The sequence below is a fragment of the Eriocheir sinensis genome, chromosome 18, assembly GCF_024679095.1.
Source record: "Eriocheir sinensis breed Jianghai 21 chromosome 18, ASM2467909v1, whole genome shotgun sequence".
NCBI lineage: Eukaryota > Metazoa > Arthropoda > Malacostraca > Decapoda > Varunidae > Eriocheir > Eriocheir sinensis.
Genome location: NC_066526.1, coordinates 12,854,983 through 12,882,482, shown reverse-complemented (window position 1 = coordinate 12,882,482; position 27,500 = coordinate 12,854,983). Strand labels below are relative to the sequence as shown.

The window sequence follows — 27,500 nt, the reverse complement described above, 5'->3', positions numbered from 1 at the left end:
GAAGAAGAAGATCAACAATAACAACAACAACAACAACAACAACAAGGGAAAAGCCGTGACCCACATGAGGAAATAGCACAGGGAGACGCAGAAAAAAAAGAAACACACACACACACACACACACACACACACACACACACACACACACACACACACACACACACACACACACACACACACACACACACACACAGACAGGTACAGAGAGAGACAAAGAGATACAGACAGACAGACACACACACATGGATGATAAGTAAGACAGAAATAGATGAAGAAAGAAGATAAACAGAGATAATTAAAAGAAGGGAAAGAGATGAATGGACAAAACATAATATAGGATAGATACAAAAATCAGATGAAAAGAAACGATGAAGACAAATGAAATGAAAAGACAAAAAAAAACATGAAAAAAACGATGAAAATAAAATAAACAGACAAAAAAAAACCAGACAGAGATAGAGACAGAAATCAGATGAAGAAAATGATGAAGACAAATGAAAAAAAACAAAATCAGACGCTGAAATAATGATGAAGAGACAAGAAAAACATGAAAAAAACTATGAAAATAAAATAAACAGACAAAAAAGCAGACATATAAAAAAAAGCTGAAGACAAAACTGGACGAGAAAAACAACAGAAAGTCAAACAGGAAAACAACAGGAATATCAAGCGAAAAACGGAAAAAAAAGAAGAGAAGCGAGAGAGAACCCAACTCAATGCGAATCACAACGATGGTGCAGGAAATCAAACTCGGACGAAGTGCTCAACCCACAAACATCGCAGCGGACGGCGGCGGGGGCGGTGTCGGTGGCGGAGGGGGCTGCGGGTTGCGGTATTTTGGGCTGGAAACGGTGCAGCGGGGTAGCGGCTTGATGATGCTGATGATGAGGGTAGAGAAGGGGAGAGAAGATGTAAGGGAGGGCGCGGGGGTCGTAGAGGGAGAATGAGGGGAAGGGGGAGGAGGAAAGGGAGGTGCGGAGAGAAGGGAGATAAGGAAGAGGAGGGAGAGGGAGAGAAAGAGGAGGAGGAGGAGGAGGAGGGGTGATGGAAGCCTGTTGTTGTTGTTGTTGTTGTTGTTGTTGCAGGGACCAGTTTGCGGACGCGCCTGTGACGGATACAAAAAAAAAAAATGAACTAGTGAAAAATGAAAAATGAAATAAAAAATGAATGAATGAATGAAATGAATGAAAAATAAAATGAAATAACAATAAATTCAAGTGACACTGTATTTAGAGGAGGAGAAATGGCAGGTGTGGGAGGAGGAGGAGGAGGAGGAGAGAAAGGGGAGAGGGGAAGTGACCTGATAACACAATGAAACAGGAACTGACCTTTGACCTTACCCCTTTTCTCCTCCATCTCTCCCCTTTTTCTCCCCCTTCTCTCCCTTCCTCCCTCCCTCCCTCTATTAATCTGTCCATCAATCCGTTTCCTCTTTTCTCCTCCTCTCTCCCTCCATCTATCCATTTTTCTTCCCATTTCCCTCCTCTTCCCCTTCCCTTCCCTTCCCTTCTTCCCCTTTCCCCTCATCCCTCTCCCTGTCTTCCTCCTCTTCTCCATTCCCTTCCCCTCCCCTCGTCTTCCCCTTCCCTTCTCTCCTCCCTCCCTTCCTCATCCTCACCTTTCCCTCCATTTCCTCCTCTCCCTCCCTCCCTCCCTGTCATCTATCTCTTTCTCCTCCTTTTCCCTTCTCTCTTTCTCTCTCTCTCGTTATCTATCCATCTATCTCCCCTATCCTCCTCCTCCTCCTCCTCCTCCTCCTTTTTCAACACGTTTTTCCACTTTCCATACGAGCGAAATGAGAGAGAGAGAGAGAGAGAGAGAGAGAGAGAGAGAGAGAGAGAGAGAGAGAGAGAGAGAGAGAGAGAGAGAGAGAGAGAGAGAGAGAGAGAGAGAGAGAGAGAGAGAGAGAGAGAGAGAGAGAGAGAGAGAGAGAGAGAGAGAGAGAGAGAGAGAGAGAGAGAGAGAGAGAGAGAGAGAGAGAGAGAGAGAGAGAGAGAGAGAGAGAGAGAGAGAGAGAGAGAGAGAGAGAGAGAGAGAGAGAGAGAGAGAGAGAGAGAGAGAGAGAGAGAGAGAGAGAGAAGGAGGCCGGAAGGGAGTTAAGTTGACCAGCCTCGCTCAGCACATTGCACAGAGTCTCGCCTTATCGTTCGCCTGAGGAAGCAGAAAGCGAGAGGAAGCGAATCGTAAAACAAGATGCATACGAAGGCAACAATGCGGGACAAGTTAAGCGAGTAAAAAAGGTCAGTAGGTTTGATAGGCAGGATCTCTTGTTACGGAAGCCATGTTGTGAATCCTTAATTAATGAGTGCTTTCAAGGTAACTCATAATTTTGTCTACTACTACTACTACTACTACTACTACTACTACTACTTATAATAATAATAATAATAATAATAATAATAATAATAATAATAATAATAATAATAATAATAATAATAATAATAATAATGATGATGATGATAGTAAAAATATCAATTGAAGAAGAAAGGGAAGTAGATGAGGAATAGTTAGTAGTAGTAGTAGTAGTAGTAGTATTAATTATGCAATCCAAAGGCTATCACTTACATAATGAATGATAACCGTGTGTGTGTGTGTGTGTGTGTGTGTGTTCGTATATGCGTGAAACAAAACCTTAAAACAGGATGGCATAAATTAACTTGATGAGGAGGAAACGGAGAGAAAAAAATAATGGGCGGAGGAGAGAGAGAGAGAGAGAGAGAGAGAGAGAGAGAGAGAGAGAGAGAGAGAGAGAGAGGATGCCGTGAGAGAGAAAAGGAAAGCAAGGAGATAACACTGAGCAAAAAAGGGGATGACGGAGGGAGGGGAGGGGGGGGGGGGAAGGAGGGAAGGGGGTGACTCAAATAATAGATGAATGAATCGCCTAAAAGCATGAATGAACGTAACTCTCTCAGCTGATTGGTGGAAAGAAAACGTGAGTAATCATGACGTCATTACCCTGATAAGAATGGACGCTTGTGATTGGCTGGTGAAAGAAAACGTGATAGCGGCGCCGGATGTGGACAGGGACAACTTTAATGGTCTTTTTTGTTGTTGTTGTTTTTTGTTGTTTTGTGGAGGGCAAGGAAAGGAAAGGGAAAGTGACGGTGGTGGTGAATGTATGGGGTAATAAATCTCTCTCTCTCTCTCTAAACATTTACAATACACACCGGACACAAGGTAGCAACACACGCAACACACGCAACACAATATAGTACCAACAAACGAACACACACACACACACACACGAGAAACCGAGGAAAAATATGACTCAGTAAGGAACAATTAACACACACACACACACACACACACACACACACACACACACATACACACACACACACACACACACACACACACACACACACACACACACACACACACACACACACACACACACACACACACACAAGTCCAGGTAGACAGGCAAGCATAAAGACACAGACACATACATACAGACAGACAGATAGACAGACAGACAGGAAGACAAGAAGTAGACAGGAAAACAAGCAGACGGAAAGATGAGAAAACAATAACAAAAAAAACAAAAAAAACCGTGAGACACAGACAGACAGACATAGACATACACACAACGTCAATAAAAATAAAGTACAAGATAAATAAAGTATAAGAAAACTAAGATAAATAAAAAAATGAAGTATAAGATAAAGAATTAATGTATAAACGAAATAAATTAACACACTAACAGACAAACATAAACTATAAGGGGAATCACACACTAACAGACAAACATAAACTATAAGGGGAATCACACACTAACAGAAAGACGAAGACACAGAAAGGCGCAGAAGGGATGCAATGGCGGGTGTTGGCGGGGCTTGACTGGGCTTACTGTGTGGCGAGGGCGTGAAGGCGAGGGGGGCGAGGTCGGGGCGGTGTGGAGGGTGCTCTGAGCGGGTGTGATGAGGCTGCAGGAGGGGCGGGAAGTGCAGCGGCGGAGGCGGTGGCGTGCTGGTGGTGGAGACGGCAGGTGGGCAGCTTCCAGGCGAAACCGACCCCTCACTTCGATACCCGTCCAAGTCTGAGGATGTAAGCGCCGGCGAAGTCTCCATTTGCAGCGTTTCCTGAAGGAGAACTCTGCGTGCCTCGTCCTGTTCCTGCGCCCGACGGAGAGCCACCTGACGGGCCATGATGCGCTGCCTGTCCACGGTGAGCTGGCATCGCGAACATTGGCACTTCCTGAACTGGCAGTAGCGTTTGTGGCCTCTTAATGGCGTGTGCTTGTTATGGTTCCTACAGCGGGCGCATTTGGGAACTCGGCTGCTGCACTCCGCCTGTTGCTGCTGCTGCTGGAGATGAAGGGGCAGTCCGTGGTATGGCAAGGGCGGGGACATGGCCTCTCTCTTGCCTTCGTCGGTAGTGGAGGAGGTCGTCATGAGGTTCAGGGGTCGTTCGGAGTCCATGGTGCGTGGCTTCTGGTTCTGCGGCGTGCTGGAGGGCGAGTGAGTGACACTGACTGAGGGGATGCTGCGGGTTGGTGGCTGTTCTTGAGGTTTCCCCGTCGGCGCATGCGTTATCCTGCGTCAGCACTTCAAGGCTTTACTTGAATGGACGTCCTCTTGCCTCCCTTCCGCTCCCTCCGCTCCCTCTCCTCTCCCGCACGCCCTACAAACCGCCGACCTGGATTTGATTTACGTTGAACTGAATCTTCACCTTCCATCGCTGAAGAGTCGAGTGCCTTACCACACACACACACACACACACACACACACACACACACACACACACACACACACACACACACACGCTATAAAGCCATCGACCTGGTTTCGATGTAAGGTGATCTGATTCTTTACCTTCCGTTGCTTAATTTTTCTGGCCAACAGCTCTTACCACACACACACACACACACACACACACACACACACACACACACCGTTCAAGCTACCGATTTAGATTTGGTGTAAGTTGAACTGTTACTTAATCTTCAATCGCTTATAGTCTTGCCCTTCCGTTCTTACGGGAAACCAGTCTATAAAACGGAAAAAATAATATAAAGTTCCAATCAATTCCACTCTTCTATAACGCATAATCTTCGACCTTTTTCTATACGGCGTGGAATTAAACGCGACAATTCTAAGACAACACCATTTTTACACTACTACCAACATCACCATTACCACACCATCATCACCACCACATCACCACCACCCTCACTATGACCATTACAATACCACCACCACCACCATCATGTCCACCATCACCCTCACACCGCCACCACCATCACCACCACCATCACCCTCACACCACCATGACCATCACCACCACCACCACCACCACTGCACCAGCCCGGGAAGACGGCATGTGTCAGGTGATGATTGTGGTGGTGAAGGGGGAGAGAGAGAGAGAGAGGGGATGAGGGGAGGAGGGAGGGCGTCAGCTGGAGATGGAGGGATGCTGCTGCTGGAAGGAGAGAAAAAGGAGGGGAGAGAGAAGGGAGGAAGGGAGGGAGGGAGGGAGGGACTTACGCCTCTCCCCTTCCCCCCCCGTCCTCCCCCCGCCAGGTTTCATCGCCGCCCATTCAAACTACACACTGGATTTCCATGTGCGTATAATCCAGCGTGGACATGTATACACTTGTCTGGTGCACATGACGCCCCTCCCCCCCCGTCCCCCCTTCTCCTCCTCCTCTCGCCACCACATGCAGGATTCGAACTGGTAAACACGTGTCCGAGTCTCCGTATGTATGTATGTATATATGTATGTTTTTTTTTTTTTTTGTTTTTTTTTGGCGTTGAAGTTAAAGTTTGGTGTAGGGGAAGTTTGCTGCTTGTAGAGAGCGCGCGCGACACACACACACACACACACACACACACACACACACACACACACACACACACACACACACACACACACACACACACACACACACCTTCTCCAGTATGTGTATCTACGTCGATCTTATAAAGCCTCAGAGGAATCAATAATAAAGCCACGAAAAAAAAAATACGACGGGATAAAATAAATAAATAAAAGAGCAAGTAAACATTCTTCAAACACCGAACGCGTCCTTGAAAAATAAAAAGCAACACTAAAATAGCAAGGACGTATAAGTTAAAAGTAAATACAAACAGATAAATAATGACTTAGGGATCAAGAAATGTATTAAAAAAATCATCTCTATCGAAAAAAAAAGGAGGGGGAGGGAGGGATAATCCAACCCTTCACAGCACATGTTTCGAAGCCTCATCAAACGCTTCAAATGATCAACAACACGTGCCTCTGATTTGCTGGAGGCGCGTGGCAACCCTGTGCGGCCAGGTGAGGGGGGAAGGCAAGCGGAGGATCACCAATGGCTCACCTGCCTCACTTGTGCCGTCTAAGTGCCCCTCCAACACACCTGTGAGGCTGCGACATGTGTTTGAGGGCGTGAGGGGCGGTGAGTGACGAGGTGAGGGAGGAGATAAATGGGGAGAGGAGGAGAGGAAACATGGAAATACAGGCAACAGAAATCCTATTGGCTCATTACGATTTAATCTGCTCGACAGCCACCTCATGCCCGCAGAGGAGATGAAAGCACTTCGGTATTCAATTTACTCCTGACGCAACGAAATGACGGTCGATTCGATTTTTCGACTTGATGGTATTCGCATTTACAACTTCTGAGGGAAAATTGTTCAGGTGGGGGATGAAATGGTTTGAGAAGAAACTGTAAAAGACTACGGCCGGTATAACAAGACACTTTCGCTTCTCACATCAGCTATTTCTAAAGGTCAAAGAGGGGGTCAGTCTGGTTCTAATGAGTGTTCCTTCAGGTTCACGGTACAGAAGAAGGGTCAAACTAACACCAGGGTCATCAGACTACACCTGGAAATGCCCAAGACTCCTACGAAAGCCTTGTCAAATAGGTGTTCTTGGGAAGCGAAGTGTCTTATAACACAGCCCTACATCGCCTCGCTTGGATGGGTAAACCGTATTTCTAGTTCTTGAGTTGGTTGGCAGAACTTAGGAGTGGTTGAAGCTACTGAACTTTTTCGGGTACTTTAAGACCTGAACTAAATCTCCCTGTAAACGCGGCGCCATATGACCCTGGCTGTTGCATCGCCTAATTTAAATCAATCAATCAATCAATCCCTGTAAACGCCTTTCTCCAGAGTTAAGAGTCGTTCCTCGTATATACCCTACCCGAAATTGACCTCTCTTTTGGCTACTCTTTACTTTTGTCTGTTGTGGGAGCGGTGAGTAGCGGGCTTTTTTTTTCTACACTCTTTTTGTTGCCCTTGAGCCGTCTCCTTCGTTGTAAAAAAAATACGATAGAGCCCTTAAGGTTGGAATCGTTTTAAATATGTGAAAAGACATTACCAGTCAGCTCACCTCCTCCACATAGTCCACCAGCACATTCACCACCACTCCACCTCCACTTCCAAGGCCACACTGAACTCCATCCGCCCTCTCCACCACGTCTCGAAGCGCGCGGTTGGAGCTTCGAAAAGGTGAATGAGACACTTGGGGTTATGTTACGAAATGGTTTGTGTATGTGTGTGTGTGTGTGTGTGTGTGTGTGTGTGTGTAGTAAAAGTAATAGAAGTAAACCAGTATACCCTCTCTCTCTCTCTCTCTCTCTCTCTCTCTCTCTCTCTCTCTCTCTCCACCACGTGCTAGTGTCGTCAGCTGGTGCTTGAAGGGGAGAGAAAGAGGGAGAGAAGGAGGGAGGGAGGGAGAGAAAACGGGAGGGAGGGAGGAGGATGGAGGAAAGCTGAGGGTGTGTCTATAGGGAAAGAGGGAGGAAAGGAGGGAAGGAAGAGGTGCCCAGAGAGAGAGAGAGAGAGAGAGAGAGAGAGAGAGAGAGAGAGAGAGAGAGAGAGAGAGAGAGAGGAACCGATAAGAAGGAAAACAAGAAGAGAAATATGAGGAAAAAAGAACAAAATTTAATGAACAAGAAAATGAAAAAAAAAAGAAATTGCATAAGAGAAAAGGAAATAAGAGGTTACGAAGGAGGAGGAGGAGAAAATGAGGAGGAGGAGGAGGAGGAGGAGGAGGAGGAGGAGGTAAAGTTTTCTCTCCCTCGGCTTGTCAACATTAGGACCAGAAGGATCAGCTGTTGTCACCCTCCCTCTCTCTCTCTCTCTCTCTCTCTCCCTTTTCTCTCCCTCTCTTCTCTCCGTCCCTCCCTCTCCCCTCCATTCTTCCCTTTGCGGTCACTAAGGGTATCCCACCTCCTCCTCCTCCTCCTCCTCCTTCCATTTCCTCTGCAAGTCTTCCTCTTTCACTTTTCTTTTTGGTTAGTGGAGAGAGAGAGAGCGAGAGAGAGAGAGAGAGAGAGAGAGAGAGAGAGAGAGAGAGAGAGAGAGAGAGAGAGAGAGAGAGAGAGAGAGAGAGAGAGAGAGAGAGAGAGAGAGTAAACATTGAAAAAAAAAAAAAAAACATTTATGTAAACCCTTATCACCACCACCATCACCTCCAATACTTTCACCACCACCATCACCACCACCACCACCACCACCACCATTACTACCACCATCACCACCACCACCTTACAAAATCACGACCACAATAATTATACTACCAAACCTCTCTCTCTCTCTCTCTCTCTCTCTCTCTCTTGCCTTCCTTCCTTCCTCCGTCTCATCTATACCCAACCCTCCTTTCCCTCTCTCTCTTCTCTCCCTCTCTCTCTCTCTCTCTCTCTCTCTCTCTCTCTCTCTCTCTCTCTCTCTCTCTCTCTCTCTCCCTTTCCAGCCGCCGCAGCCGATGTGGAATAAATTACTCTTCCATTGATATCATTTTCCGGATCACTCGCCGCCCATTCAGCGATCGTCTTTTGTTCGCCGCGTGCTGTGCCCATGATGCTGCGTCTCGGTGCTTATACTTTTGGGGTATATATACTTTTTGGGACTTATACTTTTGGGTACTTAAACTTTTTTGGGTACTGAAACATTTTGGGTACTTTAACTTTTTTGGGTACTTATACTTTTTTGGGACATACTTTTAGGGGATTTTTGGGGTACGTCAACTTTTTTGGGTACTTGCACTTTTCGGTACTTAAACTTTTTGGGTACTTTAACATTTTGGGTTATTTATACTATTTGGGTACTTGTACTTTTTTGGGACATACTTTTAGGGGACTTACTTATACTTTAGGGGTATGTCAACTTTTTTGGGTACTTATATTTCTCTGGGTACTTGCACTTTTCGGTACTTCAACTTTTTGGGTGCTTATATTTTTCTGGGTACTTGCACTTTTGGGTACTTAAACTTTTGGGTACTTATTCTTTCTGGTTACTTATTCTCTTTGGGTACTTATACTTTTTAGGGACGTAAACTTTTGGGGTACTAATGATTTTTGGGTACTTATACTTTTGGGTACTTAAACTTTTTGGGTACTTATACTTTTTGGGTACTTAAACTTTTTGGGTACTTATACTTTTGGGTACTTAAACTTTTTGGGTACTTATACTTTTGGGAACTTAAACTTTTTGGGTACTTATACTTTTTGGGTACTTAAACTTTTTGGGTACTTATACTTTTTGGGTACTTAAACTTTTTGGGTACTTATACTTTTGGGTACTTAAACTTTTTGGGTACTTATACTTTTTGGGTACTTATACTTTTGGGTACTTAAACTTTTTGGGTACTTATACTTATGGGTACTTAAACTTTTTGGGTACTTATACTTTTTGGGTACACACACTCAAAAAACTATCGTTACACATTCAGCACGATACAAACTGGCACCAAGGACGAAGCCATTGAGAACTGGCTACTCATGTTCGTATTTCTGCGTGTGTTGGGTGTGGGTTCACTTGCTTGAACCAAGTGAGCGGGACTCGTAAATGAAGCAGTAGAATTTGAGCTGGCACAGTAACGCTTCATGAAACACACAGGTGGAGTCTTAGTCGAAGTTAATTGATCTGTGTTCTATGTAGCTTTAATATTGTAGTATTTGGGGTGATGATATTATGCTTTAACACCTCACACACACGTGAAGAGTTAAAATTTCGTCCATTTAGGAGACAGTATGAGAAACACCTTGCGGTAATGGGTAACTCAGGATTCGGATATCAGAGTGAATCCTACTGACTGATCGCCACATACGGCTCCACTGAGCCTAGGAGGTTATGTAAAACTTTTCTAACCCTTATGATGGATTTATAGTGGATTATAAACTTAACTTTTCACCCAAATGGTAAGATAACGTTGGCATTGGTTTCACTAGCATAGCATGCACCTACCCGAGTCACGGTATTCGCTTGTCTCGAAACAATTATGGAATGCACCCAATAAGATTAATTCTCTAATAATTCTCGGCGAGTCATTATACCAACAGACAAATTAACTCCTGCATGCAAGCTATTTAATAAGTTACTCTTCTCCAGAGACGGCTAATTTCGGCAATTCAAAACGCCCGCCCCAAATTCCTTATTCGTCAACTTAAAAAGCGTGCAAAGTTCCTACTTTTTACAAAGGCAATGAGGCAGCACAAGAGAGGAGTAGAATTAAACAACCTGTAGAAGTCCACCCAACTCTGTTTAAACTTCATCTTTCTTACCAGCAATACTGTTAGCGTTGCAATTTCAAGTTGTGTTTTTTTTCAGATGCCCACAACTTGCTCATGAAAGAAAAGAGACGTTCAGTGGAAGCATTAGTTCCAGGATGGCACATTATGAACTGAACTATATCTGACATGCGTTGATGGTTGTTTTTGTCTTTGATATGGGAGAATACTTCTACCCACCGCTGTTACGTATATCATATGAGCATTATTGTTTAATAATTTGTGAATATAAAGCATAAACAAGTGGCACTCAAATCACTCCGTTAATATTATGGTGATTGGTATCTCAGTGTCTCCCTTCCTCTCTATCCCTCCCTTACGGGGGTCTTCTCTTGCTCCTCCCAGCAGAGCTGAGGTGGTGGGGGTGATCGCACCCTTACCAACCCTACCGAGATTACCGGGTTGCTCAGTGTGAAATTCTTCGGACCCCACTGTAACGATAGTTTTTTGAGTGTGTGTACATACTTTTTGGGTACTTAAACTTTTTGGGGACTTAAACTTTTTGGGGACTTAAACTTTTTGGGGACTTATTCTGTCTGGGTACTTATACTTTTTGGGGGTTATTTGCACGTTTGAAATCCCTTTGCTAGCTCTTTTTTGAAGGTTCCGATGCTGCTGGAGTTGTCTGAGATCCTTTTTGTTTCTCTTTTCGGGATATTCTTTTTAACTCTTCAAGCCATGTTTCTGTACTTATACTTTTCGGGTACTTATACTTTATGGGTGTTATTTATAAGTTTGGAATCCCTTGCTTACTCTTTTTTATAGGTTCTGATACCATTAAGCTTGTCTGAACTCTTTTTTTTTTCTCTTTTTGTTTTGGATATTCAGTTAACACTTAACATCTTTATAAATATCCGATGCCACTAGATTATTAAGTTAACTCTCTTGATTCTTGGAGGAGGAGGAGGAGGAGGAGGAGGAGGAAGAAGAGGAAGAGGAGGAGGAGGAGGAGGTGCTATCCACATGCCTATTAATATCCAATTCTTTCCGCCGATTATTTTATCTTTCCTCCCTTTTCATCTTTCCTCCCTCTCTCACTCCCTCCCTTCTCCCTCCCTTCTTCCCTCCCTTCCCCCTCACCACCTTACTTCTTTTCCCCCTTCTCTTCCCTTATCATTCCTCTCTTCCTCTTCCTTTTCTTCTTAAACTATCATTTGCTTTTTCTTTCTTCTTTCCTTCCTTTCTTTCTTTCTCTTTTTCTTTATTTCTCTTTCTTTTCTCTCTTTCAATTTTAAGCTCTTGGTGTTGTCTTGAGAGAGAGAGAGAGAGAGAGAGAGAGAGAGAGAGAGAGAGAGAGAGAGAGAGAGAGAGAGAGAGAGAGAGAGAGAGAGAGAGAGAGAGAGAGAGAGAGAGAGAGAGAGAGAGAGAGAGAGAGAGAGAGAGAGAGAGAGGGAATCAAACATAATAAACAAGAAAAGGAAGATTGAAAACTGATGAGGCAATAATGTCCTGTGTGGGGAGGAGGAGGAGGAGGGGGAGGAGGAGGAGGAGGAGGAGGAGGAGAGGGAGGGACGCGTGTCGAATAAGTAGAAGGCAACACGTGCGACCACCACCATCACCGCCATCATCACCACCATCACCATCACCACCATCACCACCACTGTGCAAATTTACTGAAGGGATTTACATTTTGGAGTTGTTGTGATTTCGCCCTCAAACTTCACGTCATTATTTTTCATTCATCACCACCATAACACCATCATCTTTCGCTCTCACTATACCATCATCATCATCATCAGCATCATCATCATCACTACCATATCGTCCTCACTTTCAACACCATAAGTCACCATTCTATTATCCTCATCACCATAACACTATCCTTACCATACCATATCCATCACCACACTCACCATCACGTATCCCTATCTACAACACCATACCATCACCATCACTATCCTGACAACCATATACTCACCATATCTGTACCATACCATTCCCATCACCACACTCACCATCACGTATCCTTATCTACAACACCATACCATCACCATCACCATCACTATCCTGACAACCATACACTCACCATATCCTTACCACCATTTCCTCCATACACCATCACCCATGCCACCATATCCTCACCTTATCTTCACCATCACCACCATAGCACAACCCTGACAACCAAAGCTTCACCATATCTTTACAGCCATTTCCCTAACACTATCACCCTCACTATATCCACACTATCACCATGACAGTATCTTGACAATCATATTTTTACACAACCATCACCACCATCACCACCATCACCACTACCATCACCACCATCACCACTACCATCACCACCATCACCACCATCACCACTACCATCACCACCATCACCACCATCACCACTACCATCACCACCACCATCACCACTACCATCACCACCATCACCACTACCATCACCATTTCCCTCAGACACTATCACCCTTACTACCATATATATATACCTCACCATATACTCACCATACCCTCACCATACAACCTTCACCACCATCACCACCACCACCACCATCACCACCACACTATTTGACAACCATATCCCACTACCACCACCACCCTCACCACCACCACACTACTTTGACAACCATATCCCACCACCACCACCACCACCATCACAACAAACCTCAGCGCCCCCCCCCCCCATCCCCCGCCCATCAAGGAGTCATCTGGTCCTGCCCTCCGCACGTGCCGCTCAGCTGACGGTTCCCACGCGCGTGCAGGGTCACTATATAACCGCACGCGACCCGCACGCGCCACGCACTTGTACCACGCCCTCCGACACGTGCACGCCACCTCAGGAACGCGGGCACGAGGGCAAGGACGAGGGCGAGACGAGGACGAGGACACTGACCCCAAAAGTCAAATCCACAAGCCTCGAAGTCCCAAGTAACATTTTGGAAGTGTCCAGGCGAAGGAAAGAAGACGAAGAAGAGGGAAAAATAGCGGTTAATAGGCCTTAAAACTTCACCTCAACTCCCTCGATCAAAAGAAGAGAAGCAAACAACCCACGAAGACCCAAGTGACAGAAACCAAGACCCATGAATGAGTCTGTACAAGCGACGTGGACGAGGGAGTGAGACGAGGAGACAGAGCGCGCGGAGACACCGACTTGGCACCATTACGAGGCGTTGACAGCACATCAGCGGAGTTACGAGACACGGGACGCCAGACTGTGGGGATAAGAAGGTTTAGGGCAGAGGGAAAGTAAGTGTAACGAGGCGGTTTTAAGAGGCAAGAAGAGGAGGCGAGATAATCAAGAAATGGACGAACACTGAAAGAAAAATTTTAGAAGTTAGTGCAAGACGGAGGGAAAAATAACGTTTGAAGTGTTACGAGGCGGCTTTAAGAGGCAAGAAGAAGAGGCGAGAAATTCAAGAAATGGACGAACGCTGAAAGGAAAGAAAAGATTTAGAAGTTGCTACAAGACGGAGAGAAAATAAGCGCGTTTGAAGTGTTACGAGGCGGCTTTAAGAGGCACGAAGAGGAGGCGAGAAATTCAAGAAATGGACGAACATTGAAAGGAAAGAAAAATTATGCAAGTTAGAGCAAGATGGAAATAAAATAAAAACGTTTGAAGTGTTATGAGGCAGGTTTTTAAGAGGAAAGAAGTGGTGTAAAAAAAAAAGTGTTACGTTGACAGACATTGAAAGGAGAGTTTTTAAAAAGTTTACGTGTTATTGCAGGACGAAAAAAAGAACAAAAATATCAAGAACCAGAAAATAAGAAAACGCTTGAAAAAGAAAATAACATTGAACAGTAAAAGGAAAAAAATATCACGTTACTACAAGACGAAGAAGAGAAAATAAGAAAACTCAAACAAGAAAAAATCAAAGAAATACGCAAAAAACGAAGACAAAACTCCATTCTGCATGACCGTGGGCGTGATGGTGGGCGGCCTCGGGCATGAGTGGGCGGCCTGCCTCACCCAGAACCCTCCGCCCGCCCATACCACCACTAACACCACCCCTTGTCGCACCCCGCCCACACCCGCCACCGCCCCCGCCAACCGCACCCCCTCCCCCGCCCGCACCCGCACCGCCACCCCACCGCATCTCAGACAAGTGGTAGCAGGTTCTGATCTTCCTCGAGGTGTTTCAACACGCCCTCACCCCGCCTGCCTCCTCTTCCTCCACCTCACCCAGGAGAACTTCAACCCCCGCCCCCGTGGTTCCTCTGGCGCCCCCCTCAAGCTACAGGTGTGTTTTTAGGGACTTTGGGATAGTTAATTACCTGTTTCCTTTATATCTTTTCTCTTCCTCTCATTTCTATAATTCTTTATTTTTTCTAATTTCTTTCTTTCGTTTCTCATTTCTTTCCTGCCTGACCTTGCCCTCTCTCTCTCTCTCTCTCTCTCTCTCTCTCTCTCTCTCTCTCTCTCTCTCCTCACGTGGGACCTAATCAACAGGTGTCCTTCCACAGGTGCGCGACGGTGTCCTGCAGACGGAGGGTGAACAGCCTGGCCTGGCCTCGTGGCTGCCGGTGCTCCCCCTGGCCCCTGACGTGCACGCCGAGGCCGCCACGCTCACCTACACGCACCAGGACGGCCACGAGATGCTGCGCCTCACGCTGACCAAGGCGCTGAAGGAGGGGGACACGCCGCCGCTCTGGTTCTCCTCGGAGGTGGCGGCGCAGCTCGGCCTCCCGTTCCTTAATTTTTCGCACGTCAGAGGTGAGTCGTGTGTCGTGTTGCTGTGTGTGTGTCTGTGTGTGTGTGTGTGTGTGTGTGTGTGTGTGTGTGTATGTGTGTGTGTGTGTGTGTGTGTGTGTGTGTGTGTGTGTGTGTGTGTGTGTGTGTGTGTGTGTGTGTGTGTGTGTGTGTGTGTGTGTGTGTGTGTGTGTGTGTGTGTGTGTGTGTGTGTGTGTGTGTGTGTGTGTGTTGCGGCGCCCCTGCCTCACGCTTCCCTCTTCCCCCCACCCTAGGCGGCGTGTACACCTGCCCGCAGTGTGAGCGTCGCTTCCCGGCGCCCAACCCTCTCAAGCTACACCTGGCGGCGCGCTGCGACACGCTGGCCCCCTCCATGCTGTGGGCGCGCCTCGCCGCCCGCCCGTCGCCCCGCCCCGCACACAAACCCTGGTTCGCTCCATTGCTGCCCCTGCCCGCCCCCCTCGCCCCGAGGACACCATGCCCCGTCCTACGCCCCGCCGAGGCCTCCCCCACTGCGTCCCCCGGGGCGGGCAAACCAGCGTCGCCTGACTCCACCAGCTGTCACGGCAGCGTCCCGGGACCCGGCCCGCCCGCCGAGCCCCGCTCAGCCTTCAGGCGGGTGGGAGGGGGTCCCGAGGTCAGCCCGCCGCGGCCCCACACCACCACGCTGGGGGGCACACACCCGCCGGGCACCTCCCGCCACGCCCTCGCCGCCACGGTGCACCCGCTGCTCCTGCCGCCCGCCACCTCCGAGGCCCCGATGTTCCTCCACCCGCGCTTCCTCCTGGGCGCCTTCCTGCCCGCCCACGCGGCCCCCCACAGCCTCGCCGCCCAGCCCCTCATGCCCGCAATGCCACTGGCAGGGTCCACCCGCCCCCTCTTGGGAGAGTCGCCGGCGGCAGCGGGGGCGCTGGACCCCTGCGCCGAGATGGAGACCCTCGTGTCCAACCTGGGCCGGAGCCGCGGCGGGCACCTGTGCCTGTACTGCGGCAAGGTGTACTCCCGCAAGTACGGCCTCAAGATACACATCCGCACGCACACGGGCTACAAGCCGCTCAAGTGCCGCGTGTGCCTGCGTCCCTTCGGCGACCCCAGCAACCTCAACAAGCACGTGAGGCTGCACGCGCAGGGTGAGACGCCATACCGCTGCGATCACTGCGGCAAGGTGCTCGTGCGGCGCAGGGACCTCGAGCGCCACGTGCGCTCCCGCCACCCCCAGGCCGCGCCGCCGCAGCCCCGCCCGCTCACCGACACCGACACCGAGACCGACGACGAGGACGAGGACGACGTGGTGGACGTGGAGGACGAGGTGCTGAGGCCGGACGGGAGGATGCAGGAGGCTGCGTCAGGCGGCGTGACTCCCTGACGCGGCCACGGCGAGAGAGAGAGAGAGAGAGAGAGAGAGAGAGAGAGAGAGAGAGAGAGAGAGAGAGAGAGAGAGCACCACCTACCCTTCTGTGATCAGTAACACTCAACGTGCCATAAAACTACTTCCATAACGATGCTCTATTTTTCAAAGTCAAAAGGGATAAGTTTTGTATGTTAAGAGACAAGGCTCAGGGAAAATAAATTACATGTTTATTAACAAATCATTATACACAGATGGATGAATGAATGACCCCCAACACACACACACACACACACACACACACACACACACACACACACACACACACACACACACACTACTGCAAGGAATGAAATACTTGGTTTGTGAAATAAAATGTACAAAGTTAATGAATAAATCTGAGAAGGATGAGCTTGTAAAATGTAAATACGTGCTTGGCATAAATACTTATCTGTCTAGCGTATATTCTATTAAAACTATGACTAAAGAGGCATTATTTATACTTTGTAACAAATAAAAAAGAAAAGAACTATACATTAAAAGAAAGATGTATACAAATCGTCCCTTTTCTACACACGATAAATATACACGTTTATTTGCACACACACACACACACACACACACACACACACACACACACACACACACACACACTAAAACAAGCAATTATCACCCAAAATACTCACTCAATTTCAAGCTTAAAAACACCTGACCCGCCCCCCCTAACACACAAACATATACACAAACACACACTTCATTACAAAATCACTAAAAACACTCCAAATAAAAGTAAATAAAACACCTCCCAGGCATGATTGGATACCCTCGGACGGCTGAGCAGGTTAACGAGTGAGAAAAACGAGTCGGAAAACGCATGAAAACACCTGGACGCTTAACGATCATTGGGTAATTATCACATCAAATCACTCTCGCTCCCTCCTCCTCCTCCTCCTCCTCCACCTTCTTCCCTCTCTCTCCCACCACCATCGCAATTACCAGATACAATACGACATTATACCTACACATATGCAACACAAACCGACCTTTTACTTTTTCTTATTTTTCTCTTCTTCCTTTTCCTCTTTCTCCTAATCCTTCACTTCCTCTTCCTCCTCTCCCTACTCTTCTTATTTTCTGTCTGTTTCTCTTTCTCTCCATCTTTCTCCTCTTCTTTCTTTCTCTTTCTCATACTGGAAAACTAAAGGTCCATGCTATTAAACTCAACAGCCTTAATACATCTATTGAAAAAGTCTCCCATGGAAGTTATCGGGTTTTCACGGGTGGTTTCATGACCCTGGCGGTAGTTTTCCAAAGCTTCCGCGTAGTGAACGGGAAAACACTTATTACAACCCGACGTAGCTCCTCTCTGGCCTTAAAAACTAGACGTAACAAGAACCTGAAGTGTTTGATAATACCAGCCAAAGAATCTACGGTTAAAATTGTTTGTGAAGCGTGTGGTAACAGGAATGGCCGCCAGGGAGCACAGAATGACATCTCACCCACCTCGTATAAGCTGTTTGTGTATGTCCACGGCGCTGATTTCACTTCCTCCTCCTCTTCGTAGATTCTCGGTGATGTTACAGACTCGCAAACACAGAAATACCGGCACAAAAGAGGTTAAATGACGCAGAAATCCCGCCCTGTTTGGTAGCGTCCCAGCCTGTCCGTGTCCGCCTGCCACCTACTCCACTCGTCTCGACTCTCGACCAACGTTGTCAAATTGTCGTACTCAGCCTTCTATGTTTCCCGATTTCCGACCCCAAAACTACCTCCTCGACCCCAATAACTGGTTTCATATATATTTATCGTTAAAATGGTTAATTATTGGTGATTTTTGGGAATAGTTATGAGTCAGAAACCGGTAAATACGAGTCTCTGAGTACGATAATCTGGCATCGTTGCTCTCGACTCGCTCAGCTGCTTCGCGCGTGGAGGTTCGGGACACGGAGAGAGAAACTGATACCCGGAAAATAAGTACCAGCGTGTAAAATTTGGTGCTCCTATTGATATGTGTTATATGGCACACGAATGCGTTCTTTAATAGTATAGTGTCATGAATGCTAACGCCTCGACATATTCAGCTGATCCGTGCATTGAAGTTTGAGGCATAGAGAAGGAAATTGATAGTCGGTAAGTATGTGCCAGCATGTAAAACCCTTTCTATAGTGTTGATACGAGTTTGCTACACTAATATAGCCTTGAATAATACGGTATAGTGATGAGTGTAATGACGGAAAGATAAATTCCTCACAGTCATCACCACCTGACACGGTAATGACATTCAAGCATCATTTCGAGAGCAGTGATTAGCGGGCTTTATTGTTCTCATTTACTAGTGCCCTTGAGCTAATTCCCTTACTATAAAAATGTGAGGTATATGGATGGAGCCTTATTAGATGTGGGTGTGTGAGCTCCGAAATGTTAGAGAGAATAGGCCTTAGGAACTGAGTGTTGAATTTGATCCCTTACACTACAACCCTCTCCTGTAACTCTGTTTGCATCACTTCTTATCTGGAAGCGTCAATACGTCCTTCAAATTCCCCTGCGACGGATTAACTAAAGCTGACTCTGATGAGGCGAGGGAGGGAAGGGGAGGGAAGGAGGGAAGGCGAGGGAAGGAAGGGGAGGGAAGGAGGGAAGGAAGGGGAGGGAAGGAGGGAAGGCGAGGGAAGGAAGGGAGGGAAGGAGGTAAGGCGAGGGAAGGAAGGGGGGAGGAAGGAGGAAGGCGAAGGAAGGGAGGGAAGGAGGGAAGGCGAGGGAAGGAAGGGGAGGGAAGGAGGGAAGGCGAGGAAGGAAGGGGAGGGAAGGAGGGAAGGCGAGGGAAGGAAGGGGAGGGAAGGAGGGAAGGCGAGGGAAGGAAGGGGAGGGAAGGAGGGAAGGCGAGGAAGGAAGGGGCGCGCACGGAGGAATCTATTTTTACGTTGAACATTTCCTGTGTCCATCACGACGCTTTTCATCCTCATACCAAGCGTTCCCATCCCTTCCCTCATCCGTGTCGCTCTACTAGATGACCCTCAACGCGTAAAAACCAAGATAAGCGAAGGAATCAACCGTATTCACTATAGTAAGACCATTAAAACGCTACTTCTTATCATACCAAGCGGTCCCGTCTCTTCCCTCATCCGTGTCGCTTTGTTAAATGACCCACAACGCGTAAAAACCAAGATAAGCTAAAGAATTAATCGTGTTCGCTATAGTAAGGCACAAAGTCACTCACTAAACCCTACAGAGCTTCGTGTGATTACCTAGTAACGTCCCTTTTCAACAGACGGCATTGAAGCGCCTCCCACCTTGTCCTGGCGAGGTTTAATGCACCGTGAAGGGTTTTTATCTCGTTTTTCAGTCTCCTCTTTGCACCGTCGCTCCGTGGCTGTGCATTCTACCCCCCGGAGATGCATTTGGCAAGCACGAGTGTTTACTGAATGCGTGAAGCTCTCCCGCCGCACCTGACGCCAGCGAGGCGAGGCCATCGAACCCTGATGTTAACTTTTGCATTTTTCACTTTCTGCTTTTTCTCCTCCTCTTTTGCTTCTTCTTTTTCTTTCTCCTTCTCCTCCTCTTTTTCTTTCTCTCTCTTTCACTAAGTCTTTTTGTTCCTCTTTTTTTCCTCATCCCCTTCCTCCTCCTCCTATTTCATTTTCTCTTTTTCTCCCTTCCTTTCTTTTTCCTTCTCTTTCTCTGTTTCATCCCTTTCTTTCTCCTCCTCGTTCTCTTCCTCTTTCCCTTTTCTTTTCCTGCTCATCTCTTCTTTCTTCTTTTCCTTTTCTTCTTCTTTTATACTTCTTGCTCTTCCTCCTAATCTTTCTCTTCCTCTTCCTCCTCCTCCTCTCCCTCATTTTCTTTCTCTATTTCTTTTACGTGCTCCACCCATAACAAACTCTCGAGACGCACAGAAAACTGGGTGTTGAGGGGTCACTATATTGTTCACAAGCTCGTACCGGTGTGTTGGTGGGAGGGAGACAGAGACGAGGCACCAAAACAGACAATCAACCCTTCCCTTCTTGCGTCACACGAGACTCTGAATCAAAGAACGGCACACAAGACACTCGTTTAACCTTTTAGACAGTGAATTCCGTGGTCATTACCGTCTGTATGGCCTTGAAGGGAAGAGAAAAGTCACCAAGACCCACAAACCCTTCCTCTCTGCCATCAAACGAAAAACAGAGTCAATGGCCGTCACACAAGACACTCATTTGACCTTTTAGACTGTGAGTTACGTGGTCATTACCGTCTGTATGGTCTTGAAGGGAAAAGGCACCAAGACCCACAAACCCTTCCTTTCTGCCATCAAACGTCACACAAGACACTCATTTGACCTTTTAGACAGTGAGTTACATGATCATTAATGTCTGTATGGCCGTGAAGGGAAGACAAAAGGCACCAAGACCCACAAACCCTTCCCTTCTGCCATCAAACGTCACACAAGACACTCATTTGACCTCTAAGACAGCGAAGTACGTGATCATTAGCTGCTCATTACCGTCTGCGCGGCCGTGACACTTCCGGAAGCTGTACTTGAGCTCGGAGGAATGGAGTTAAGCTTAAGAAGTAATTAGTCCCTCGTTCACAGCCTCGGTTCGCAGCGCCCCGCGACCTCCTGGCTCCGCGGGCACTGCTACTATTGCACTTGGTCAAGGACAGACTCATAAAACTTGTGCTAGGAATCGTACGCCGGACAGTCATTATCGAACACCCTATACGGGCCGTGAAGCGAAGAATGAACATGATGCTCTTCGAACTGATTGTACTCTGAGCTCGATGTTTCAAGGACACTTTCGTAAGGCTTGTGCTAGGAATCGTACGCGCGCGGAATCCTTATCGAACATCCTACGAACCATGAAGCGAAGAATAAACATGATGGACTTCACTTTGCCGCAACTCTAACCTCGATAGTTCTACGGTACTGGATTCTTTACTGACTGCAGAAGACCCAAACGAAGGCCTCCCTGTCGCCAGCTCACGAGGAGGGCATCTTAAAAGGTCCAAGAATCTTATCAACAGTGACGCCGCTCGTGGAGTTGATGGCGAGGTATCCAAACTTCGCCATGACACTGCTACACGCGGTCTGCACATCACGTAGCTTATCGTGGCCCAGCTTCGAAGTCCAATAGGTCACCCGCGTCTTGGAGTCCCGCGAAGTGCTCCAAGGCTTGTCGTAGTTCTTGGTGGTGTGCGACGATAAGAACTCCTCCATGTGGGGGTCGAAATCGAAGTCCAAGAAGTTGAGGAGCTCCCGCGTCTTATTGGCAGGGTTGAGGGACATGTCTTCGTATCTCAGGATGTAAACCCGCCCTGGGAACGACTTCTGCAGGTCACGAGCCGCCTTGAGATCATCCTCCATGTCCCGGCAGAGGTAATGCGGGTCAATACAGTCGGAAGTCTTGCACCACTGGACGGTATCGGTGCGAGAGTTGATGACGCCGCGCGGATCACGTACCAGGTAGATCACACGGACGTTGAGGGTCGAATCCATGAGCACCGGCCGTAGCAGTCGCAGTCGCAGGCGTACGAGCTTCATGGCGCTCCACGGGAAGAGTAGGCAGGCCTGCGTGAGGAAGGTGTCGTTGAAGCAGAGAGCGTCGCCCAAGTCATCGGCGCTGCACACCTTCCAGACCTGTTTGTTCCGCGTCAGGAGCTCTCGGATCTCACGCGCCGTCCGAATGTAATCCTCCTGCCCCTGGTACCTGTGAAGACGGTGGCAGGTGAGTGGGAGTGATGGTAGTAGTAGTAGTAGTAGTAGTAGAAGAAGACGAAGAAAGCGATGAAGGAGAAGAAAACTAAGAACGAAGACGAAGCGGAAAACGAATACTAATGCAAATATGATTAAGAAGAACAAGAACAAGAAGCACAAAAGGAAAAACATGAAAAACAAGAACTAGAACCAAAACGAAAACAAGAAAACTAGAAGAAAAAAGTAATCGCAGAAGTAGCTGTAGTAGTAACAATATTAATAGCAGTAATAGTATCAGCACAGCATCCCTTACCTGCAGGATAGGAGGTCGTGGATCAGCCTCTGCGCCCTGATCGCCTCCTCCCCGTCTCTGATCTGCTTGAGGCCGAACTGCATGAGCGGCTCGTAGTGGTTGTAGACGGCGGGGTGCGAGGTTAGCAGCTCCTCGAGGAAGGTGGAGCCAGACCGCCACGTCGTCGCTATCACCACCTGCGAGACACCAGCGACGAATATGCACTCAACCACTTCAAACTCTCCTCTTATTGTCTGGTCTGTTTCAATCTTAAGTTATGTTAGGTTAAGTAATGTCTGGTCTGTTTCAATCTTAAGTTAGGTTAGGTTAAGTAATGCCTGGTCTGTTTCAATCTTAAGTTAGGTTAGGTTAAGTAATGCCTGGTCTGTTTCAATCTTAAGTTAGGTTAGGTTAAGTAATGCCTGGTCTGTTTCAATCTTAAGTTGTGTTAGGTTAAGTAATGCCTGGTCTGTTTCAATCTTAAGTTATGTTAGGTTAAGTAATGCCTGGTCTGTTTCAATCTTAAGTTATGTTAGGTTAAGTAATGTCTGGTCTGTTTCAATCTTAAGTTAGGTTAGGTTAAGTAATGCCTGGTCTGTTTCAATCTTAGGTTAGGTTAGGTTAAGTAATGTCTGGTCTCAATTTCAATATCGTTAGGTTCGGTTAAGGAAGGTTAGATTTACATTTTATAAAGGTGACTGTGTGCGCAAATCCCTATGAGAATTATGTCCAGAAAATCGTGTTGTTAGTTTAAGAGCTTCACATGGGGACCACATAATAGAGAAATGGGAACTCGGCAACTGGGACGCATATTTCTGAAGTCAGTGAAGTGTTTGTGTGACTGGCACCTTCGTGAGTCGCTGAGCCTTGCGTGATGCGTGGGTTGTAGCTCATACACTAACTACGGAATGCTAACTCAACCTAACTTTTCATGAGTGAGCGCTACATACCAGTACAGAGAAGAGAAAGACGCCTCTCGAACACCTGTCCTTACCTGCAGCGGGCCCGGGCGTGGCTAATCTAACCTAACATAACGTAACCTAACCTATTCATGAGTGAGCGCCACATACCCGTACAGAGAAGGGAAATGCGACCCCCGAACACCTGTCCTCACCTGCAGCGGGCCTGGGCGTGGCTAATCTAACCTAACATAACCTAACCTAACTTTTCATGAGTGAGTGTCACATACCGGTATAAAGAAGGGAAATGCGCCCCCCGAACACCTGTCCTCACCTGCAGCGTGCCCGGGCGTGGCTAATCTAACCTAATATAACCTAACCTAACTTTTCATGAGTGAGTGCCACATACCGGCATAGAGAAGGGAAATGCGCGCCCCGAACACCTGTCCTTACCTGTAGCGGGCCCGGGCGTGGGGTATCGGACAGAGGGCGGGCGTGGTGCGCGGCTGCCATGAGGTCCCCGTACCCATGGGCGCTTACCTCCTCCAGGAGCGTCATCTGTAGGCATTGTTAACGTTATTATAGTAGTAGTAGTAGTAGTAGTAGTAGTAGTAGTAGTAGTAGTAGTAGTAGTAGTAGTAGTAGTAGTAGTAGTAGTAGGAGGAGGAGGAGGAGGAGGAGGAGGAAGAGTAGTAGTAGTAGTAGTAGTAGTAGTAGTAGTAGGAGGAGGAGGAGGAAGAGTAGTAGTAGTAGTAGTAGTAGTAGTAGTATTGTAATTCTTTCCTTTTTCCTTCCTTCCTCCCTTCCTTCTCTTACTTCCCATCTATCTCTCTATCTATCTATCTGTCTATATCTCTATCTATCTATCTATCTATCTATCTATCTATGTATCTATCTCTATCTATCTATCTATCTATCTATCTATCTATCTATCTATCTGGCTCCCGTACCTTCAGGGACATGACGGCGTGTTCGAGCCTCGCCTTCTGCACCGCCGCCGAGTTCCAGGTGGACTCGTACAGCTTCATCGCCTTCTGCAGGTCGCGGGTCTCGAGGTTGGCGAAAGCGTCGAGGAGGCGGGCCCGTGTGGCGTCCGCTTGTCTCTGTTTCATCTGGAGGGGGGGAGAGAGAGGGGGGTTACTGGTGGTGGTGGTGGAGGAGGAGGAGGAGGAGGAGGAGGAGGAGGAGGAGGAGGAAGAGGAGGAAGAGTAGGAATATTTGTGGTGGTGGTGGTGGTTGTGGTTGTGGTTGTGGTGGTGGTGGAGGAGGAGGTGGAGGAGGAGGAGGAAAAGTAGGAATATTTGTGGTGGTGGTGGTGGAGGAGGAGGAGAAGGAGGAGGAATATTTGTAACTTTTTTCCTTCCTTTTTCCTTTTCTTCTTCTTTTTGTTCTTCCTTTCTCTTTACCTCTAACTTTCTGTCCTTTCTGTATGTCCCTTCCTTCCTTCATTATCCCATCTTCTCATCCTTCCTTCCTTCTCCTTCTTCTTTCCCATCTTTCACCCCATCCATCCTTCTTTTTCCCCTTCTTCCCTTCCTTCTTCCTTACCCATCTTACAAGCTTCCTTCCTTCTACTTTCCTCTTCCACCCTTCCTTATTTCTTCCCTCTTTCACTCCTCCTTTCTTTATTTATTTCTCTCTTCCCCCATTCTTCCATTTTCTACCTCCTACTTTACCCCAATTGTATTTCCATTCCTTCCCCTCCTTCCATACTTCTTCGCCGCCGCCGCCTCCTCCTCCTGCCTTCCTTCTTCCCCTCCTTCACCCGCCCTTCCCGCCATTCACACTCACGTTCAGGTTCTTCACGGTGGGGTAGGCCGCTTTCAACGTGGCTTGCTGCTCCGGAGATCCTGCCGTGGCCTCGTCATCGTCTGGTACAGTGGTGGTTGGTGCTGTTACCGAGGGAGAGAGAGAGAGGGGTTAGGTATTGTGTGTGTGTTTGTATGTGTGTGTGTTTGTATGTATGTGTGTGTGTGTGTGTGTGTGTGTGTGTGTGTGTGTGTGTGTGTGTGTTTGTATTTTTTTATTATTCTGTTTTTTTCTTTTTACTGTATTTTTTCTTTTTCTGTCTTTTTGTCTTTTTTTGTCTTTTTCTATCGTTTTTTTCTGTATTTTTCTGTCTTTTCCTGTATTTTTTTGCCTTTCCGTTTTTTTGTTATTTTCCGTCTTTTCTGTTGTTTTTGTTTTTTTCTCTCCCTTTTCTGTCCTTTTCTCTCTGCCCGTCTGTCTGTCTGTCTCTCAATGTGTCTCTCAATTTGTCTTAATCTGTCTGTCTGTCTCTGTCTTTCAATATGTCTATCTGTCTGTCTGTCTGTCTCTCAGCTTATCTTAATCTCTCTCTCTCTCTCTCTCTCTCTCTCTCTCTCTCTCTCTCTCTCTCTCTCTCTCTCTCTCTCTCTCTCTCTCTCTCTCTCTCTCTCTCTCTCTCTCATTCCCTGTCTTTTTCTGTTCTACTCTATTCGATTCCATTTACCTCTGTCTGTCAATCTGTCTCTTTCACTCCCCCCCCCCCCCCCCTCCTCACCTGACTTGCTGTAGCTGGTGATGAGTTGCGCGGCGAGCAGGGCACTGAACAGCAGGGACACGAGCAGGAACCGGCGCGCCCTACTGCCCAGGAGCGATAACCACGCCTGCTGCAGCCGCCTCTTCTGTGGGCCGCCGAGAGAGTAGATAATTAGCGATGGTCTAATTTAGGTGGATGCTAGATAGATAGATAGATAGATAGATAAAGATACGTAGATAGAGATATAGATAGATATAAATCGATAGAAAGATAGATAGATAGATAAAAAAGTATGGATATGTAAATTGATGGATAGATAGAATAGATAGACATATAGATAGATACGTAGCAAGAGATAGATATAAATCGATAAAGATAGATAGATAGATAGATAGATAAAAAGGTATGGATATGTAAATTGATGGATAGATAGAATATAGAAAGACGTATAGATAGATAGATAGACATATAGATAGATAAACACACACACACACACACACACACACACACACACACACACACACACACATCTGCACTCGTTCACAAACTGACTCCACTTCCGTGTACATACACTAAATAAAAAATAAAAATAAACTACTGAGAATGCAAAGATTTACGACAGAGGAATTTTGAATGATTAATAATGGCGCGCTGAGTGTCAGAAGATAATATACGAATCTGACACTGACCCGCCCTTAGCTGACAGAGACGAACACAGATGCTAGAAATCGCTTAGTATTGCTCCCTCCTTTTTCTCTTCCTTTTCTTTCCCCTTTTCGTTCATCTTTATCCTTTATTTCCTCTTTCCTTCCTTCCACCATTTTTACAGCAGAAGAAACAGCTTAAAGGGAAAGAATATTAAAAAAAAAAACGCAACTCACTTCCTACAAAAGGGTTAAGAGAAGTGGCCGAAAGATAGGTCAATTGGTGTTTTTTTGAGTCATTTGTGTTCTTTTTACATTATCTCTCCTTTCCTTTCTTATTTTTCCCCTTTTTTCCTCGTTTTCATCCATCTTTTGCTTCCTCTTCCATCATTAGTGTTTCCTTGAGTCATCGGTTTGGCATGGTTAACCTCTTTTTACATTTCTTCTCCTTTCCTCTTTTCTTTTCCCCTTTTTCATCCATCTTTTCCTTCCTCTTCCATCATTAGTGTTTCCTTGAGTCATCGGTTTGGCATTGTTAACCTCAAACTTGGCACTGCGAGGGACCGGCGTGCCATCATGAGGACGTTGGCACTCATGATTGATAGCGACACTTTAGCCGGTAAGTAATGTGGCAGCGGTAACTTCTTAAAACTATTACCTTATGAGATGATGAGGTTAGATAGGAGGGACTGCGGGGACTATAATCTACCTCTTCAGCGACCCCGAACACCTTAGACGCCCGTAAAGAGACAATGGAGGTGGAAACTGTTGGTGTACTCTGCTGGGAGGGTCACAACACTTTCTGATGATATGGTGATGAGGTTAGAGAGGGGGGACTGCGGGGCCTATAATCTACCTCTTCAGCGACCCCGAACACCTTAGACGCCCGTAAAGAGACAATGGAGGTGGAAACTGTTGGTATACTCTGCTGGGAGGGTCACAACACTTTCTGATGATATGGTGATGAGGTTAGGTAGGAGGGACTGCGGGGCCTATAATC

General features: G+C 47.0%; 3 protein-coding genes across 10 annotated transcripts in view; 1 reads left to right on the top strand and 2 right to left on the bottom strand.

The window, feature by feature from the left end:
* Positions 1-4,758, bottom strand: part of LOC127000314 (doublesex- and mab-3-related transcription factor 1Y-like) — a 15,723-nt gene extending 10,965 nt beyond the window's left edge. Inside the window, exons 1-2 of one of the 2 annotated variants that reach the window (XM_050863891.1) lie at positions 3,851-4,758; positions 1-1,105 (exon numbers count right to left, since the gene is read on the bottom strand). The exon at positions 1-1,105 is cut by the window's left edge and continues 1,054 nt beyond it. In XM_050863891.1, coding sequence (XP_050719848.1) covers positions 714-1,105; positions 3,851-4,421 — 963 coding nt within the window. In that variant the 5' untranslated portion in view covers positions 4,422-4,758 and the 3' untranslated portion in view covers positions 1-713. The remainder of the gene's footprint in view (positions 1,106-3,850) is intronic. The other variant, XM_050863892.1, reaches the window with a different exon arrangement.
* Positions 4,759-14,382: 9,624 nt separating this feature from the next.
* LOC127000178 (PR domain zinc finger protein 13-like) lies at positions 14,383-16,522 on the top strand. Its single transcript, XM_050863570.1, has 3 exons — positions 14,383-14,694; positions 14,918-15,167; positions 15,419-16,522. Exons 1-3 carry the CDS (start codon positions 14,383-14,385, stop codon positions 16,507-16,509), a joined length of 1,653 nt encoding a protein of 550 aa, XP_050719527.1. The 3' UTR covers positions 16,510-16,522.
* A 2,708-nt stretch (positions 16,523-19,230) lies between these two features.
* The window catches only part of LOC127000312 (carbohydrate sulfotransferase 4-like), a 53,414-nt gene continuing 45,144 nt past the window's right edge, over positions 19,231-27,500 (bottom strand). For 3 of the 7 annotated variants that reach the window (XM_050863887.1, XM_050863889.1, XM_050863888.1), the window contains 6 exons: positions 25,878-26,001; positions 25,145-25,245; positions 24,304-24,465; positions 23,807-23,911; positions 22,476-22,651; positions 19,231-22,175 (listed from right to left, as the gene is read on the bottom strand). In XM_050863887.1, the coding sequence (XP_050719844.1) occupies positions 21,449-22,175; positions 22,476-22,651; positions 23,807-23,911; positions 24,304-24,465; positions 25,145-25,245; positions 25,878-26,001 (1,395 nt within the window). In that variant the 3' untranslated portion in view covers positions 19,231-21,448. The remainder of the gene's footprint in view (positions 22,176-22,475; positions 22,652-23,806; positions 23,912-24,303; positions 24,466-25,144; positions 25,246-25,877; positions 26,002-27,500) is intronic. The other 4 variants (XR_007753904.1, XR_007753903.1, XR_007753905.1 and 1 more) reach the window with 4 other exon arrangements.

Bases quoted from the DNA above. Each gene is read 5' to 3' on its own strand.
- LOC127000178 (XM_050863570.1), top strand. From the start codon at position 14,383: ATGGTGGGCGGCCTCGGGCATGAGTGGGCGGCCTGCCTCACCCAGAAC. The intron at 14,695-14,917 runs GTGTGTTTTTAG...GTCCTTCCACAG, and splicing joins GCGCCCCCCTCAAGCTACAG to GTGCGCGACGGTGTCCTGCA. The intron at 15,168-15,418 runs GTGAGTCGTGTG...CCCCCACCCTAG, and splicing joins TAATTTTTCGCACGTCAGAG to GCGGCGTGTACACCTGCCCG.